Here is an 18,598-nt window from a genome sequence, read left to right on the forward strand (position 1 = left end):
TGTCTTTCATTTTCAAGTCCATCTCTCAAGTCCATTCCACAAGTCATTCCCTCGAGTCTGTTTTTGAAGCTACTCTTTTGAAGTTTGAACTTATAAATTCTCTCAACAATGAAGTGCACTTACATCCTCCCGCTCATCGCGACCCTAGTCGCCTCTTCAGTTCTACCAAACAGAGACTTAGGTATTTACCAACTCACTCTACACTCTTCCTTACCGGAACCCACAAACTGACCACTTCCTCCAGCCGAAAGACAAGCTAAAAAGTGTAAAACCTTTCAAATCTTCAGAGACCCGGACGCCATCACCGGAGGCAGCCCCAACTTTGTAGGCACGCCGCAATGCTGCTGCCAAAACGAGCAGTGCCATGTCATCGACCGCGTCAACGGCATCAACACCTCGGCGAACCTAAACGATTTCCTTGCCGGTACTTTCACCATCGAGGATGCTCGCGGTCAAGATAAGGGGAAGCCTGGCTCGAATGATATCCGGGGGGCTACCTATACTGTCGGGGCGCAGGGGGGATGTAGCAAGTGAAGGGGGTTGTGAACTTGTGATGGACGTAGATCATTTTACGGTATATGGTTTTGCTCCAGAATACCCATGACTAGGGGGAAAATGAAGAGGGCGTTCTTGAGCGAATGATTGTGAGAGTAGATGCGTAGAGTCGTATGCCAAGGTCGCTAAACCAGATTCAGCGTCAGGACGTGTCCTGTCGTATTCACTGCAATTTTGGCTGCTCCAAAAGAGCTCTGTACCATCCAACTGATCAGCCTGAGTGAAATTCTCCAGCCACAAAGAAACCTCCGGGGTTACAACGCGATGGCACCTTCAGAACATCTCGCTTCCGCCTCCACAAGCCACAGCTCTCGCCTTCTCATCAAGCACATCTGTATATGTAGATTTCAACTCCATAAGCCATCATGCTCAGTGGGCAACCCTCTCGAGGCAAACACGCTACTCTCGAAAACACAACAAACTCTTAACGACTGACCTATATGTTGCGTCAGAAGGAAATTGGCTCTCGACGACAACAATTGCCTTCAACATCCTCTCAGCCTGCAACAGATCCCATGGATCCCATCATGCTTCAGTTTTGCCTTACAGTCAGCCCTGAATCAACCGCAGCATAAGATACGCAGCAAGGAGAGCAGGCTGGCCTTGAGCAACTGATACTGCTGACTGCATGACGTGAAGTTGTCAACCTTGGTGTGCCGACACGTCCCAATCAACGTTCATGATGATGAAAATCTCCACTTCTACCTCCAGGAAACAAGGCCCCAGCTACTCAGCCAGTGGTAATTATGGTATACGCTACCTGAAAGACTGGCGTCGAAGGCTGGCAAGTGGTAAGCCCGTCATCAGATCTGGCGAGGCATTTTGCGTTTTCGGTGCACAACAGGAGTCAACCCTGCACTGCATTTTTACCTCATCCGGAGGGAGTAAGGCGAGGTAGATTTTGCTTGCAATCCTCTGACTTTCATGGATGATGTAGATGGGGTCGGCCGCTCCCTATTCGGGCCAACCACTCAAGGACCCTGCTCTGGCGGTGCATTATTGTGTCACATTCACTGCACTTCTTACATCTCCGCAGGCAATCCTCAAGCACGCATAATCCGTTCCTTAGCACAGGACAGATGTAGGGACAATCTCGTTCGTTCAAAGAATCTTGCTTCTAGGTATCTATTAAGAGTAACAATAATGAGAATGGGGGGTGTACTGTCTCTACAGCATCCCGAATGCAGGATATCAACAAAGCAGACATGACATAAATACTTGACCAGTTCACCAGAAGGGGTGAAGAAATGGTCTCCAGGTTCGCACCCGAGCTCTCCTTTCTAAATAGCTCGCTCACTCGTACACACATAATCCCTCCCACATTTGTGTCATTTGCTCTCATTTTCTTCTCATCCTTTTCGTCTAAAGAAAAACTTTTTTTGCCAAGACGCCCTTACTCAGTCTTCTTCTTGCCAAAGAGGCCGCCCTTCTTCGGCACTCTCGCCAACCAGTACAAGCCCAGGGCGGCGAAGATGTTGAAGATGATATAGACCCAAGCAATGCCAAAGTTCCTCCAGCGATCATTGTAGTCGCTCTTGACGCTCGCCAGGAAGACGTTGGTGTCCTGAATGGTGCAAAACTGGCAGTCGGTGGTGGCGTTAGGCTCGCGAAGGTATCCGCCAGCAGCCGCGATGTACTTCTCGAGGAAGGCTCCACAGCTTTGTCCTGAGGGAGGATCAAAGTGGAGGAACTCATTGGCAGCACAGACAACCTCTGTGTTGGCGACAGCCGTAGATAACATGCCCGAAACAATGTACGTGAATGGCGATACACGGTACATGAAAATCCAGAAGCGAGGGATGGAGTCGGGGTTGGCGAGCACACCGCAGAAGATGAGGCAAAGCATGAATAGCAAATTGGCAATATTGCCACCAGCCTCGGCGGTCTCGAATCCGGCGATAATGAAATCGGTGAAGGTCGACGTGAACAGCAGGAAGACGAGCAGGTACAGAAACATCAGCGCACCACGCTCAGTAACCTGATCGGCGGGAATGGCGTTCTGATACAGGCCGACGGGGTAGTACCAACAGAAGTACATAATGGCAGCCATGAGGGTGTTCCAGGGAAGTTCGACGATAATCTGGCTCAGCATGAAGACCTTCCAGCCATAGACCTTGGACGGCCGCTCTCGCACTTCGTACAAGGACCGCTGAATGACAAAGTGAGGCATGGTCTGCTGGACGAGTTGGCCAAAGACGGTGAGTAGGTTGAAGATGGCAAACATCTGGTTCTGGAGACCCTGCTGGGTGTTGGGAGCCTTGAAGAAAACGAAACCGATGAATGCAGCGACCAGGGTGCAAAGCGCAGCCTTGGCGTAGATGTACGAGGGCGTTCTCCAGTACTGTTGGAAGACACGGTGGGTAACCTCCTTGAGCTGGGCGAAGAAGGGAGCAGCAAATTCGCGGTAGCTGCCCTTGTCGTGAGTAGCAGGGGTCTGAACACCGCGCTCGTCCTTGAGTCTCTGCAGTTCGGCCTGGACGCCTTGGAATTCCTCAGACTTGCGCCAAGCCTGGTGCCAGTCGACATCGGTGTGGGATCCAGGAGCAGCACCAATAACCTCCAACATCCACTCGGCCGGGTTGGCGTCGTGAGGGCAAGTCATACCGCTCATACGCTCAAAGTAAGAAGTCATAACCTTGGAGTTCTCACCAATGTCGCCGAAGTAGACAGTGCGACCACCCTTGGCGAGGAAAAGGAGACGATCGAAACGTTGGAAAAGCATGGCGGAAGGCTGGTGAATGGTGCAGAGAATGGCCTGGCCACTCTTGGTCAATTTCTCCAAAAGGTCGAGAATAGCCCAGGAAGTCTGCGAGTCAAGACCAGAAGTGGGTTCATCAACGAAGAGCAACAAAGGAGGCTTCGCAACCAACTCGACACCGATAGTCAAGCGCTTACGTTGCTCAACGTTGAGACCTTCTCCAGGAACACCGACCACAGCATCGGCATACTCTTCCATATCCAAAAGCTTAATAACCTCCTCAACGTAGTCGAGCTTCTCTTGTCTCGGGACGTGTTCGGGTTGACGAAGGAGGGCAGAGAAGTTGAGAGCCTCGCGGACAGTAGTGGTCTGCAGGTGCAAATCTTGCTGTTGGACGTAACCAGTCTTGCGCTGGAAAGAAGCATCGCGATGGTAACCGTCAACCAGCATTTCACCAGTGATGACACCCATAGAGGTACGGTCAGCCAAGCAGTCCAAAAGCGTGGTCTTGCCAGCACCTGACACACCCATGAGGGCGGTCAAAGTACCAGGCTTGACCCAACCATCGACGTGATCCAGAATGCGTCTCGTCTCGTTTTTGATTTGGACCTCGTAGCAGACGTCGTTCCAGTGGAAGGTGGACTTTTGTTCCTCAATGAGACCATCGTTCTTCTCGTTGATGCGGGCACGGTCGGCGGTGGTCACGGGTCCGACGCGGATATCCTCGGGGTCGTCAGTGTGCTTCTCGTTGAGGGCAGCGGGCTTGTGTCCGCGACGGAACACAAGGACTTCTCCCTTGGACTTCTTCTCCGAGACCAACTCTGCCGTAACCATGTATGTCATCAGGAAGAAAAGCATAAAGGCGATGAGGATACCAAAGTTGCGCCAGCGGTTGGCATACGAGTAGCGGAATCCAGAACCAACGTAGTCGTCGCCGCTCACGTAGTCAAGACCAGCAACGGAACCGACGGCACTACACACACGCTGGGCGGATGGGAGATTGGCGTAGCCGGGAACGGCAGAGCTGGGGACGAATTGGCTTTCAGAGCAGGCGAAGTTGCGACCGTGGAATTCGTTGACGATGAGTGACTCGAAAGAGTATGCCAGAGGATCAAGGTAGTTGAGCCATCGGCACCAATCCAACATGTAATCGATAGGAATGACGAAGCCAGTGAAGATGACGAGATCCAGGATAAGAATGGCGGCAGGTACCATGGCTTGCGACAGGGTTCGAGACGACGAAGCAATGGTTCGGAAAATCATTGACATGGTCAAGACCGTGAAGAAGGACATTAGAAGGAAGAAGAAGAAGGCTCCGGGCTCGCGTCGCAGATTCGTCATGAAGTAGAGGACCAGGTTGAAGACGATTGTGTTCATGACCTTATACGGCATGTCGCACAGCATGGACGCAACGGCTTCGGCAGACGGGTGATACAGGGCGTAACGGGAATGCTTCTCTACAATCGGACGTTGAGCATAGAGGGTCAAAATCTAATTTCAGGTTAGCTTGTGAATAACTTTCTAATGCCACGGTTCTACAACTAACCTCGAGGGCACTGGAGAAGGCGTTCATGAGCAAGGCAAAGAAGAGGAGGGCACCGCGTTGGAAGAAACTCTGGGTGTCCTGCTGCAAGTTGTAGAAGACACTTCCAATAATGAGACCCATGACGACGTTCCCGATGAGCGAACCGACAGTGATGCTGGGATCACCGATCAGACGTCTCCATCCACGCCACAAGCAAAGTTTGATCTGCTGGGCGTAGGACAAGGTGAAGGGAGACTTGGCGCGCTGGCCCTTGGCCTGCTGGGCCTTCTTCGAGGCACGGAAAGCCTCGGCATCGGGACCGTTGAGAGGGTGAGTCTGCTTGTATTCCTCAATCTCAGCTTGCAGAGCGGTGTAGTTGGCGCTGTTCTTCCAGGCGGTAGCGAACTCGTCAGGGGTACGGGGTGCCCTGTTCTCCCAGCCGGGGCGAACGTGACGCTCCTGAGGACTGGTCATGGAAGTCAGGAAATCGGGGGTGGTGGCACGGGCAGGGCAATCGTATCCAAGGTCAATGAAATATTGCCGGGCATCGGTGGCCTTGCCAAAGAAGATCTGGCGACCCTCATACAGAACAGCAACCTTGTCAAAGAGGTCGTAGGCACTCTGGGGAGCCTGGTAGATTGACACGCAGGCTGTGCTGTCGAAAAGCTCGGTTTGCAGACGGAGGGTCTTGCAGAATTCGATGGCGTTGGCGGAATCCAGACCACGGGTACTGTTGTCCCAGCATTGCAGAGGAGCTCCAGAGAGGGCAGCCTCGGCGATGGTGACACGTTTGCGTTCACCACCCGACACACCGCGGATGTACTCGTTACCGACGCGCGTGTTCACGGTATGCGAGATACCGAACATGGCCATAACGACGTCTCTCAGGTGCTGGGCGAAGTCATTGCTGCTAATACCCTCGGGAAGCTGGCGCGGTTGACGGGCGCGGGCGGCGAATGTCAAGGTGTCTCCAACAGATAGCTGAGGAAAGTGAACGTCCACCTCGGCCGTGTAGATAGCCTCACCACGGTGCTGGGTGTGCATCTCCTTAGAAGTCATTCCTAAACCCTGTTAGTACCGAACGATTCATACGATGTTACACCAAGTGGCGGTTGCAGTGTCTTGCAGCGAGGAGGAAACTCGACGCCAGCCTCGGTGAACCCCTGCAAGCCTGATCTGGGAGGTTGACGCCACTTACCTTGGTAGTTGAAATAGGAGCTGTCGTCGGTGTAGAGACCGTTAGTCTCACCCGCGATAGTCTTCAAGAAAGTCGAGCAACCAGAGCCAGGAGGACCCAGAACAACTAACATCTCGCCCTTGCGGACAAGACCGTCAAAGTTGCGAAGAATGTCGATTCTGGTCTTTCCACCTCCACCGGTAAGCTTACGCGCGAGACCAGCCACACTCAGCCAGATGTTTCCGACATCCTTCTGGTAGTCGGTGGCCTGGCCAAAACCAAAGACATTGAGGTTCTGGAAAGCGACACCGGAGGTACGGAAGGAAGCACCGTTCTGCTGGACGAGGTCGACCATGGCGCGGGCCCAAGCACGGCCATTAAAGTCGGGCGAGTTCGGGTTCAGGGGCGACGTCTCATCGGCGAAGAAGGGGTTCCCTCTCACGGTGCCGGTAGCCGAGGCGTGGGAGTACTTGCGGGCAAGCGACTGCACCAAGGAGTGGCGGCGCTCCATCTCGGAATCCTCATCTTCACCCTCAGCGGAGATCTTGTCGCTGTCAAAAGGGGTTGAAGACTTCTTGGGAGCCTTGTCGCTCCCCGCTACCTCGGTGATGGATGTGGCGGCGGTGTCGACGGTGTTCTGGTTGGCGGCAGCGATATCCTCCTCCTCATGGTGGTTGCTGCGAGCTGAGCTGATGGGAACACCAGACGTCTGTGCCGTGCTGTCGTAGTTGGGAATGGAAGCCATCCCGGCGAAAGCCATGTTGGCGGATATGCGTAGGGGACGGACTCAACCGCGATCCCAGATTATCGAGAAGTGACGCTTGTTAGTTGGTAGTGCCGTTGGTGTTGCTGGGTGTACAAGTCACCACCCGCTGGGCACAGATTCGAGGATGCTGCTTCTTGCTCTCTCCGCAGCGTCGGTTCCCGACGGCGCGGTTACTTGATTATCTTCGGTATTAGGTACTAAGGGTCCAACCAGACAGATAGACTGGCGGAGAGGGTATTGGTTGATTAAAGGACCGACGCGAAAAAAAGGAAGTGAGGAGGAAAGGAGAGAAGTCGTCGAAGGTGACGGAAGAGGAAGGGGTAAAAGAAGCACCTCAGATGAAGGTGGTGGTGGGAGGGCTGCGAGAATTAAAAAAGATGATCCCAGCAGTTCGGGGTGACCAGGATGAAAGGCAACTGAGGTACCTTACTGCGTAGGTACGAAATACACACGGCGTCAAGGAGCACGCCCCGGTGGGAAAGATGGGACGGAATGGACCTGGGCCGGGAGGGTAAGCATGGGGCAGGCAAATGAGTAGTAGGTGCTTTCGATTTAACTTGAAGGAGAAGGGCAATAATAATAAAAAAAATGACAAAACAAAGCAGCTGGAATAAAATAAAACAAAAAATGCCCACCACAGACACGTAAGGTAGGTACTTCTGTCGCAAGGCAAAGACCAGGCAAAATACCAGACAAAATACCCTCCGCAGAAGGCACCGAAAAGTCTCCAGGTCCAATGGGGCCAAGGTCAGAAAATCGAAACGTCCCGAAATGGATGTCCGCTGGCGTGCAGTATATTTGTGAGTACGTACCGTCCGGGCAGGGATACGATTGCGGGACCTTCTTGCTTGGCTTGGCCCAGATGCTAAGGTAGATAGATGGAAGGGAAAGTGCGGCGGGTGATGTACCTTCCCACGCGGCAACACAGCAAAAAATACGATGCTTGCAGCTCAAAGATACGAGGCACGTACTGCAGTACCGTCGTACCTCTTTTTCTCACGCGGGTCTCTAGAGTCTGAGGTTCTTTCCCGTAGCGAGGATGACGCGCTCGACGGGGCCCACAAAGTCTCCAGAACCCCTAGCTTCTTCCTCTAGCTCTTCGCTCCTTCTCTTTCTCACTCTGTTGAAATTTGAATGTGCAGGTACGTCGCGCCTCCGGTACCATGTTCCATGGAAGGCGCGGTGCGAATCCGCCGGGAGGAACCCACCACGTCCGCCGAATCGACGGTCGGCACCCTGTGGCAGATGCATTTCGAGTAGGTGCGGATATTTTCCTTGCGCAAAGACTTTGAAACTTTGAAGCTTGCGGACTTTTGCTGAACATCACTCCATCACTACTTCAGCCTCGACTTGGCAGATGACTCTGACCGTTTGAGCACATTTGCCAGCGTCCAAACTCCGCGGGCAGGGGCGTAAGCACCGTCGAAATTGGCCCGCTGCCACGTGTTATTCGGTCCAACATAGCCGGCGCTGAGAAACACCAAGCTCGCCATACACAGTATTCAGCGCCGGCTTTGCATGCACCACGAGACTTCTCACCATCACCGAGAGTCAGGGTCCAGCCTGTACGGCGCAGAGTTAATGACGAACTCTAGGCTCATAGACTCGTAGCCGCCCCGTTCACCTGATATGCGGGGGGGTTTTCTCGAGCGGGACCAAGAAACAACCATACCTTAACCATATTCAAGAAGCTTTTACCGCCACATGCAGTCCGCAGTATCTACAACGTCTGCAGTGCTGACATTAAAAGTCGGGCACAAGACCGCGAAGTCGGCCATAAGACATTTCAAGTCCGATATTACTACGGTACACAGATTGATTTCCTGATCCACTCCGAACTAGTACCTACATACAGGTATGAATAGAAACACAGGGTCTTGGTAATTCGTCTCACCAGGGCAGACAAAAAAGGGAGAGAGAAAGAAACGTCTCCATGTCTCTCTGTCACCCCAAGATCCAACAATCAAATCGCAGCAGGGGCCCGGGACAATGCCCTGCGAGACTGAATTCTAGGTCCCTATCGGCATCTTGTCAATTCCCGAGGCCATGATACCAACTGCCCGTTCCCGGCGCAAGCAACACCATTTGGGTAGCAGATCGAGAGACGGAGACGCCAACCGCCAGGGAGTCTAGCCCTCCATTCGGGACTGTAACACGCCGTCAACGGGTTACCGTTTCCCTGCAGTTGCAGTTGCAAACTTGCATGCATTACTGACACAGCAGCAGCTGCAGGCTGCATCCAATCCTGGGGCACAATTGACATGTCATGGCGGATAACACCAACAACAGCAACCCAATACCAGCTGCATAATAAGGCTGTGTGGGCTTGCCAATCTCACCTCATCACGGATATCCATGGCGCAAATAGGATAGCGAACAACGAGGCACAGGTGTATTCGTAGAAGCCTCAAACATGTGCCATCTGGCACTCTCGAAACCCCAACTGTCCGTACAAGACCGCCCAACCTGTCACTTTGAACTCTATGAGTATCACAAGTATTTTGTAAGCATCAGTCTGAGCTTGTCCCCCCTCCATTTCCCAGCATCATGGCAGGCACAGCGTAATTGACTTGGGTTGCCCCTCGAAACGCCCTATCAGGCCGATAATCGCCCAATGAGGCTGCTCAAACTGTACCGACAACAAGGTGAGAGAAGGTTCCATTGATTGAGGGTGTGAGTATCCACGACAGGTTAGATGGATGGCACGAAAGACTGGCACAGCCCTGCTATCGGGTGCGATCAAGACTCCTTTTTTCCACCTGGTTGAGGTACATACGTGGAATCTTTACCAAAGCAAACAACTTCCAGTTCGTTGCCAGTCGCGGTCAGCATTGCAGTAGCGAATGTGTGTTGAGTCTTGGCCCTGTTCGATTTACGGATGTTCATACGAGCGGAGCACCAGTAGAAATGATGTCCACTGGGGCCACTGAGAAAGGAGGGAGCCTCCCCTGTTGGGCTCCTGCGACATTCGTAACAACTTTCTCTTCTCATTCGGTTCATTCGTGAATCGTGGTTGCCCATTGGACGAGCAGCTGTCTTGCCTCGCCCGCAAAGCGCCTTCTTTCCCAGATTGCCAGAGTTTACAGGTTCCCGCTCCCTCGGGCGGCCCCACTCATAGACTACGTATCCCCAAGATGACCCATTAAAGAAGCAGCAAGGCCCGCTCAACATCTAATTGGAAATTTGACATGGAGCTAGAAGGACGCCACTCATCGATACGTACCGCTCGTTTGACCACAAAAAAGGGGTGGTCACCAACGAGCCGCAAGCGAGGCAGCCACTGAAGCGTGGTGCTTGCTTGTCTCGGGTTCTTCGAGCACCCCGACAACCCGCAGGCGGCAGGTCCGCAGGTAAGCCTGCTCGTGCTTTCCTCCGGCTGGACCCACACGGTACACCTGCGCCTTCGCCTGCCGGGGCTCGCCATCCGTCACCGGCCACCGAAAACGCTTGACACCACACGTCCACACTGGACCTACGGGTACACTCTGGACTTGAGAAACTCATCTCACCAATTAATTCATTATCGCCAATCCAATCTTACACGCACCAGGCGAATGAATACCATGCGACCAACTACTATGGAGCTTGAGGTTCGCTGGAAGCTTTTTGTTCCTCAGACGTTCTCATCACCATGCTCCGGCATAATGGCAAGAGAAACGAATTCTATGAACACATCTAATCTTGTGGACACAGCAGAAAGACAGACGAGCAGTTTGAACTCAGGGTAGTAAATATCTTCACGCACTCTTCGGAAAAGATGCGCCTTGACCCGATCCTGGCCACGTCGCAGCCCGTTCCAACTGGGCGATCAGCACAGCCGATATACGACGATTTACGGCAAACGCACACACCCCTGGGCCCTGGCCCGCCGCCAAACCGCAAACCTGTCCGCCAGATCTGCATCATTCAGATTCCCACATGCCTCGCCCACCGGCTCAGGGCCCAAGGGTCAGTTGGCGCTTCAACATCACAGACTACGGAGTTTGAACAAGAGATACAGTACTTCCTAGCCTTCAGCGCAGTACAGACTACTCCGCACCGCAGACCCGTCCAGATTAGATTAATCAGCTTCGTCCGAGATCTGTCTCCCGGTTCCGACTGGAGTCATCCACTCCGACCGTCATGACTTACCGGGCGGGCTGCACCAGTACTCCGAGATCCACGGCACATTCTTCCCCTTGTAGTCTTCACCGGGTCACGCAATCCACATGGCATGACGGCAGCGCAGCAACGCCAGACTATCAACAGCAGTCGCCGCGAGACAACGTCTTAGCGCAGTCTCACCACTGAAGGAGTAAACAACAGACTTTCAGACTTTCAGACCTTCAGACTTTTGAGTTGCCCCTCAGAGCTCAGAGCCTGTCGTCTGTCTGCTGACTCGTCCCGACTCCCAACACCGCGACTATCTAACTTTCGTCCTAAGCGACGTTTGACGGTGTACCACGTCAAGGCTAAAGTAGTCACAAGACAGGACCTTCGTTCGTAAAAGCCTCCCGCTCTCACACCAGACGAGCGGAAGAGGAAATCAGGAAGTGGTCTAGAAGGCTCTCTAGAAACAGCTCTCACGTTGAGGCCTTCAGCAGTAACCAACATCCCACCATCGGGGACGAACACCGAGTCCGACCCCGCCACTTGTTCTGCATCATCCATATCGTCACGGGCGCCTCTTTCCGAGGAATTCATGACGGCTCCGTGGTCTCGGGGTTCCACCACCCGTCGGAACTTTGGCCGATTTAGATAGATGTCGGCGGCTGAGATCGACATTGGTAGTATTGGATCACGATGGGCCGAGGCTTCTGATTCCCCGATGCGTGTGGTGACGCTTGAACACCAGGATACACGCGATCACGACCCAATACCGGTACCCCGGATCCGTCGCTACTGCCCGCCATGTGTACCATTAGCAACCCCAAGTGCCAAATTTGGCGCATTATCACACCGATGCGACCAACCCAAGTGGCGGCTATTCACAGACGGCAGGCGGCAGCAACTCCGGAACGCACAAGGATGATGGCATCCATACTCCAGTCCCAATTGTCGCCAATAATCGATGCAAAGACACAAAAGCGTCTCTCAACTTCCATTTCAGATTGAAAAGTCACCTAGCAGCGGCAGGAGTCACTTCACCAAAGCTGCTAGATGGGGCGCAACATGGCCGATGATGATTTAGACGCCTGATCTTGCCTCGAGTGTGCATACCAATCATTGTATACGGTACTTAGTACGAAGACCTATTGTAGAGATTGCACTGGCACCTCTGCTAATATGTCTGCCGTATCCACAATACGAACGCGAATTCGAAAACGGGACAGGAAACACTAATCAACGTGACTCGTCAAACTCGTCAAATCACTTTGCCCAACCAGGCATCGCTCATCAGCCCGCATTAGAGGCAACCCCCACAGTCAATCTTACGTACCGCCCTTCAAGCTTCACGCAGCGCAGCCAGGAAGACGCTGTACAGAGAAACGCACTGCCCGTAAAAACCACACCCGGCCCAGCCCAGTCCACCCTATCCAGCTCTGCTCGGCCCTGCAACCCTCACCACACCAGCTCCCTCTCTCTCGGAACTGTGCGTCAGCCTGAGCCTGAAAACCCCGGCTTTTGGTGACCTAGCATCCAGTCGGACCAATTGATTTTTTATAGCTTTCTGTCGGACTCCGGGATCGCCCCGATGGCGCGCCCATCCCTCCATATCGCTCAGAGAGGAAGACACTGCCGACCTCCGTCTTTTCCCGGCCTCACTCATAGTTATCTGTCTGACAAAGTCACATCCGCTCCAGTACTGCCCTTAACGAGATTCGACGATGACAGGGACTCTCACAGCCAACAATACTCCCCTATTAGGACTAGCGCGACTATCCCAGGATTCTTCCCTTCGGCAGAAGCTCCTCCCCACCATTGACAACGGATGATGAACCTGGAGAAGAACCTGCACTGCGCACCAGCAGCAGCACGGTCTTAGCAGATTGATCATTAAGTTTCTGCTACGTTTGACAATCAGTCAACGGCATCGACAGCCTCGGATTTCACGTGCAGACTTTTTGGCATTGCTTAAATTCAACCTTCTTCACTTTCATGTACTCCGTACACGCCCTATTCTACGTAAGTCACGTTGATACTGGCAATCTCGCGGCAGATACAATGCCCGTCAACGGCCCCATATATTCATCCGGAGCTAAGATTGTGCTTTCCCCGGGCCCGGACCTGATCGGACATAGGCCTCACCACGGGTCTACATCTATACTAAAGACAAGCAAGGGACCATCCGAACCACTCGAGCTCCGCCCCCGCAACTTGGTAAGGCAAGTTGTTCAGATGGGTCAGGGCAGATGCTGTCCCAAAGGGGGACAGTCGAGTCGTGTGATGACTGATTGTGTATGCACCCGGAAACCTCGGCCTGTATATCATTCGTGGCAAAACGCAGCAAGTGCCGCCGAGAACCTGGTTTTAAAGGCACATGAATAAGGTGATGCATTTCTCCAGACCACGTCCGGCCCGCCCCGTGAGGTAAATAGTGTCTGGATGGAGAAACAAGTTAGGCCACCCACTCAGGTACATGCAGAGACGTGTTCTTGGCCGGTGCGTCTTTCCAACTGCATGAGTCGTGCCGCCCTTGACAGCCTCGATGGACGATATCAAGGTTCAACGTCATACAAGTTAACGTTTGTCGTCATGTTTGACAACTCATCCATGAGCCACTTTGCAGTTTAGACCTGAAACGGATTAACATCATGGCTATTCCAATTATCAGCGGGCAGTAAATCGCAGCCGATAAGCCGACTCAATGATTAGCATGGCGAGACCCCTTATTCAACGGTGGCAGATGATGCCACGCATAACTCAACTTCAGACTGTCGGAACCTCACATGATTAGTAGATCGGCCTTTGTGCATCGTCTCATTTGGTCGAAAGTAATTCTCTTTCGGGACGACTGCAATCGTGTTCACGTTGTGGCGGCTATCCTTTGATGCTTCGAGATAGTTGTGACGAAATAGTTGGCTGGTAAGGTCGATCTTGTGATACTTGTTGATACGAAGCGTGACTACCGCATAGTACTGCTAGACTCTCGGAGTTGAACAGTGTAGAGGATGTGATCAGTAAAGGCATGCCCTTCTACCCCATTGTAATCATCGATTCAGGAGTACAGCGTGCCGTGTTGAACGTGGACGACTACATGGGGTGAGGGTACCGAGATTCATTTCGACATCGCACTATTGCAAGTATCAAGATGATCAATGAGGCTCCATAAGCTACAGATCGGATCAGCCTCTGGCTTCGAAGATGCAAGCTATTTCGCCCAACGCCATAAGGCTGATAAGTAGGTAGCAGGAAGGTGGCATCACTGTCGTGAATGAGGCATGGAAAGGATGCTTCTTCCTCGCATCGCGACTATTGAGGTAGCGTTCTGTGATATTAAGGTGAAAAATGGACTTATACGAAGAAAAGGAAGAGCGCGCCCCATGGAACTTTGATGCTGTACATCACATAATTGGTTTGGAGGAGACATAGCACTGCACCCCGATTTACCATAGGATGAAAGCCATCGTTGCACTGGCCTCAGCCCTACTAAACCACGGACGTCGACGGAACATGTCAGCTGCATGAATCGGGAGTTTAAGGCGAACGATGAAACAACTGTTGATATATTTCAAGTGAATATTTTGGGTTCATGTTGAGGTTTGAAGGCTGGCCATGATCCATGGGCTAATCTCGTGGCAACATTGAGCACACCCGAGGAATCTGGTCTTCTGCATGGGCTGGATAGGCGTGCTACACATCTGTGTGAGCTCAGACAATATTTTGGAAAACGTGACTATCTGATCAAAGCTGCCAGACTGTGCAGTCTTTTATCATTCAATTTGTTGTTCAGTAGTTGGTTGTCCCACGACGTTACTAAAGCAGCCTCAACCTAGAGCTATTCTCTCCTTTAGCTATTTTCTGCAAGAAATACTAGCTAAGAAGCCTTGGGCAATGAGTTTGATGATTATGGATGCACAATTGTATCGCGCTGTATGAAATCTTGAAACTTGGAAGCGGCAGGCGTGCTACTCATTACCATCGTTCGATAACAAGGCGAGATCCATGTCTTTCCCCGCCGGACTTCACTCGGGAATTGAGCTTACTCATGTGTAGAATGATAATCCAGTAGGAAATCTTATATCTGCTCAAAATTCGTGGCGTCATATTTGAAGCTCACATAACTCTTTCACAATGATAGCATGGCCGCAGTCATTGCTGCTACATTATCCGACGCTTCCATACGGAGAGGACACAGCACCACCAAGCTCTAAGCTCTACAACAGCAAGCCCATCTTGGGTCACTTAGTATCCATACAAGTTCACATTCTCCGAGGTAGAAGCCCGAATCCTCCGGTTCTCCCTGACAAGCAAGACACGAATCCACCAGGCGCAAAGGATTGAAAGCAAGGCGAAGCCAGCAGAGGCACCAAAACCAATAGCGTAGCGGGGCTCGTCGCTCTTAGGCCAGAGGTAGGCACCGTAGATGTAGCCGATCTGGCCACCGACATTGGTCATGGCGAGGACGACTGCCTTCTTCTCCTTAGTCTGTGATAGCGTCGAAGAGGCCCAGCCGATGATGACGGAGTTCACTACACGGCGAGTCAGCAAAATGTCTTGGTCATGAAGAGCGAGAATGAGCACTAACCGGCATAGGCTCCCATAGGGAAGATGAAGCAGGCAACATAGCGAGCCGCTGTGTTGAGCGTCGAGGCCGCCACGACGAAGCCAAGGATCGCGACGCCGAGGCCGACTGTAATGTGCCATGTTCTCTCGTGAAGTCTACCGGAGCTCCAGCCGAACAATATACCGGCGGCACCGGCGAAGATGAAAGGCGGGCAGGTCATGACGAGGGTGATGGTGGTGTTGAAACCCAGAGTCTTGACAACAGTCTAGTCTTCGTTAGCCTTGTACCTTCAATCAACCGCAATAAGAGAAGTGGTACGTACAGGGAAGAAGGAGTTGAAGCTGCAAGCACTCAGATGGAAATTCTGCATCAAGCAGAACAACCACGTCCTCTTATCCCTCACAGCCTGCTTCAGGCCATCCATAGCAGAAGCCTTCTTATCATCCGAGTCGGACAGCTTATCCTTCTCCATGCGGGAGTGAGCGAGCTCGCGCTCACGGTCGTTGAGCCAGCGCGTCGTCAGGGGCGTATTGGGGAGGAGCCAGAAACCGAAGAGGGCGACGAGGCCCGTGGCGGCGCCCTCGACGATGAAGAGCCAGCGCCAGCCTGCGATGCCGTTGAGGCCGTCCATGCCGGCGAAGATGCCGGCTGCGATGAGGGAGGAGAGGCCCGTTGCGAGGATTTGGGCGCAGTAGAGGAGGGCGATGCGGGAGGCGACCTCTGTGGGGTGTGTTAGTTGATAATCACGTTAGAGGTTGGATGGAGAGTGAGGAGGCAGCTGACCTTTGCGGGTGTAGAAGATTGATAGCATGTACGTTGCGCCTGGGTAGAACTACTCCGTGTAAGTGAGAGGCCTCATAACCCGACGTTTGATGTTGTGACGTACGGGAGCTTCGGTAATACCGAGGAAGAACCTGCAAGCAACAAGACCTCCGTAGTTCTGGACAAGTGCCGTGCAACCTAAATGTCTGTTAGACTTGACGAGCACTTCATAATCTGATAGATTTCGTACCTGAGACTACAGCCCAGATCAACATCCACGCGCTCATGTACATGCCAGGTTGAATCCTAGTGATCAACATATTGGACGGAATCTGCATGAGAACGTAGCCCACAAAGAGACTGCGGAGTTGTTAGCCAGAGTCCTCTCTTTTTAACAATCGGCAGAGCTTCGCGTCTTACATCGAAACTGTGGTGTTAAATTCGGTTCCCGACATGCCTAAATCCTTCTCCAAGTTGTTCAGTCGTGCCTGAGCAATGGCATTACGATCGACGTAGTCTGATTGGTCAGTCAGGTAATCTGATGATGGGAGTTCGAGCGGGGAATCGTACTCAAGAAGTACATGATACAGAGTGTCGGCTGTTTGAAGGAGTTGTTAGATAACGAACGAGCATCTGTGTTGTCGGAGGTATTGAAAACTTACCATGATCCGCCAATCTAGCTTCCGCACCAGCTTGATCTCTTCCGGGTCGGTCTTCTTCGCAGATCCGGTCCAGTCGCGATTCTCCTCATCCTTAGGATTCGGCTTCTCGTCCATGATTACACTGTCAACGGTATGGATGGCATGCTCTTCGCGCTCCACCGAAGGTGAACGCTTCTCGCTCGCACCCATTGTAGATTTTGCTGATATTGATATCGTGCTCGGGCCCGATTGTGCGCCTAGCAAAGTCTGTTTTTTCGGGGAAAGGGGGTTGTCAGAAAAAAGAGGGATCGGCGGGGCTAAACTCTGCGGTGAAGAGAGTTGCGGTCTAAGAAATAAGCATAAACGAGGATGGAGTTACGGCCTCTTACTTCGTTTTGTTTTTTGTCAACCAACCCGACATGCTGGACAACCAGCAGGAACGTGGTATTTATGAACTTTTCAAGACTGTTGCATCGTTGATACCCCACGCAAAGGTCATATCTACGAGTGATCCCCGAATCCGGGGTAATTGGATCAGCGGGGGCAACATTTGAGATCCGGTACGTTTTAGAGGATAGCTGGGGAAACGACCCATGGGGAAGTTACCAGATTGCGACAGATTCCAACAAGTCAGAGCCGCGTGTCTGGGCAGCAAACGCGGGGTTCTCGGGGGTTAGATTTGGGATCCGAAGGGAGAAGAAAGAAAGAGGCGGTCGATGGGAATGGATAAGGGCAAGGGGGGGCTTCGATGAGACAAGCCGTCTGGAGGATAAGCAGGAGATAGCGTGCGAGGACAAGAGTCAGTCAAACCCACGAAGCACCACCAACCGCCGCCACTGGAGAGGTTGGAGTTCGTCAGCCACTGCAACTGGAGCGTGAGCAGCAACCCACAGCACCCAAACTGTGGAAATGGGGAAATGGAGCCCCGCGTGCCAAGGCCCGAGGGAATGGAAAGTGCTGGGGTTAGCCTGGGGTTAGTGGCATTAGGGCCAGTTGCGTTGGGACTCTGAGACCGGGGATATGGAGGATGTGTGTGAAAGGGATAGATATGGTTCGTTCGGAAACGTGTTGGGTGGATCAATGGCCCTCGAGGTGCGTGGCCGGAGGCATGGACAATGGATGGTGGATACCTGAGTAGGGACTTGGTGGTCAAGGACGATGCATGCCATGACACTTGGGGACTACCTATTGAATACTCTCTGTTTCTGAGCGTCATGATATTTGATGACAGGCGGAGATATCGTTTGGCAGTGGTTGATAGCCTGCTATCTCGGGCATTGCCGTTGACGAGCTCTCGTAGGCATAGAGCAACCCTGAACTGAATCAGCAATTCAACCTACACGCTCAAATGGATCCGGCTACGACGGGATTTACGTTGAGAGTATTGTGGAGGCCTTTTTATTCTACCCAGAAGCTTCTAGCAAATGCAGAATAAGGAATGTTTTGGCAAGTCACCGCGACTTGCAATTAGTAAAGATAGTGGTGAGTTTACTATCGGGGTAGATTGTGCCCCCCAGTAGATATTCAACTTATCTGCAGCTTTACAACTTGAACAAGTGTTGAATTGAAGAAACTCATCTTATCCCCGTATAGGTCCCCTGCTTACATCAAAAGTCGCTTCCGCGACTTTCATTCAAATGTGTCAGCTCATAATCCATCATTCAGTGGCTGTGCCTTCCCATCCATCATGTTGGAGTCCAGCCGTGATAGCTTGAAAATCATACAAGTTCTCTGGCTCGGTATATAGTATGAGTATTTGGATCGTAGTACGATTCGCTGTCGTACGGGGATGTGGCCATTCTTTCTCGCAAGCAGTCGATAACCTCT

At 52.4% G+C, this 18,598-nt stretch overlaps 2 protein-coding genes across 2 annotated transcripts; both read right to left on the reverse strand.

Moving 5' to 3' along the window:
• Positions 1 to 1,948: 1,948 nt before the first annotated feature.
• Positions 1,949 to 6,715, reverse strand: CDR1_6 (Multidrug resistance protein; the record flags this gene model as incomplete). The annotated part of the gene is made up of 3 exons (XM_053190364.2): positions 1,949 to 4,744; positions 4,800 to 5,839; positions 5,977 to 6,715. The coding sequence occupies 3 exons, from the start codon at positions 6,713 to 6,715 to the stop codon at positions 1,949 to 1,951; spliced, it is 4,575 nt and encodes a 1,524-aa protein (XP_053052294.1).
• Positions 6,716 to 15,046: 8,331 nt separating this feature from the next.
• N0V96_009698 (uncharacterized protein) lies at positions 15,047 to 16,981 on the reverse strand (the record flags this gene model as incomplete). Its single annotated transcript, XM_065758718.1, has 9 exons — positions 15,047 to 15,333; positions 15,390 to 15,633; positions 15,691 to 16,088; positions 16,152 to 16,200; positions 16,255 to 16,328; positions 16,381 to 16,490; positions 16,551 to 16,647; positions 16,701 to 16,728; positions 16,793 to 16,981. The coding sequence occupies 9 exons, from the start codon at positions 16,979 to 16,981 to the stop codon at positions 15,047 to 15,049; spliced, it is 1,476 nt and encodes a 491-aa protein (XP_065612783.1).
• Positions 16,982 to 18,598: the final 1,617 nt, after the last annotated feature.

This window comes from Colletotrichum fioriniae (genome assembly GCF_027942845.1).
Source record: "Colletotrichum fioriniae strain IMI 355084 chromosome Unknown scaffold_12, whole genome shotgun sequence".
Taxonomy (NCBI): domain Eukaryota; kingdom Fungi; phylum Ascomycota; class Sordariomycetes; order Glomerellales; family Glomerellaceae; genus Colletotrichum; species Colletotrichum fioriniae.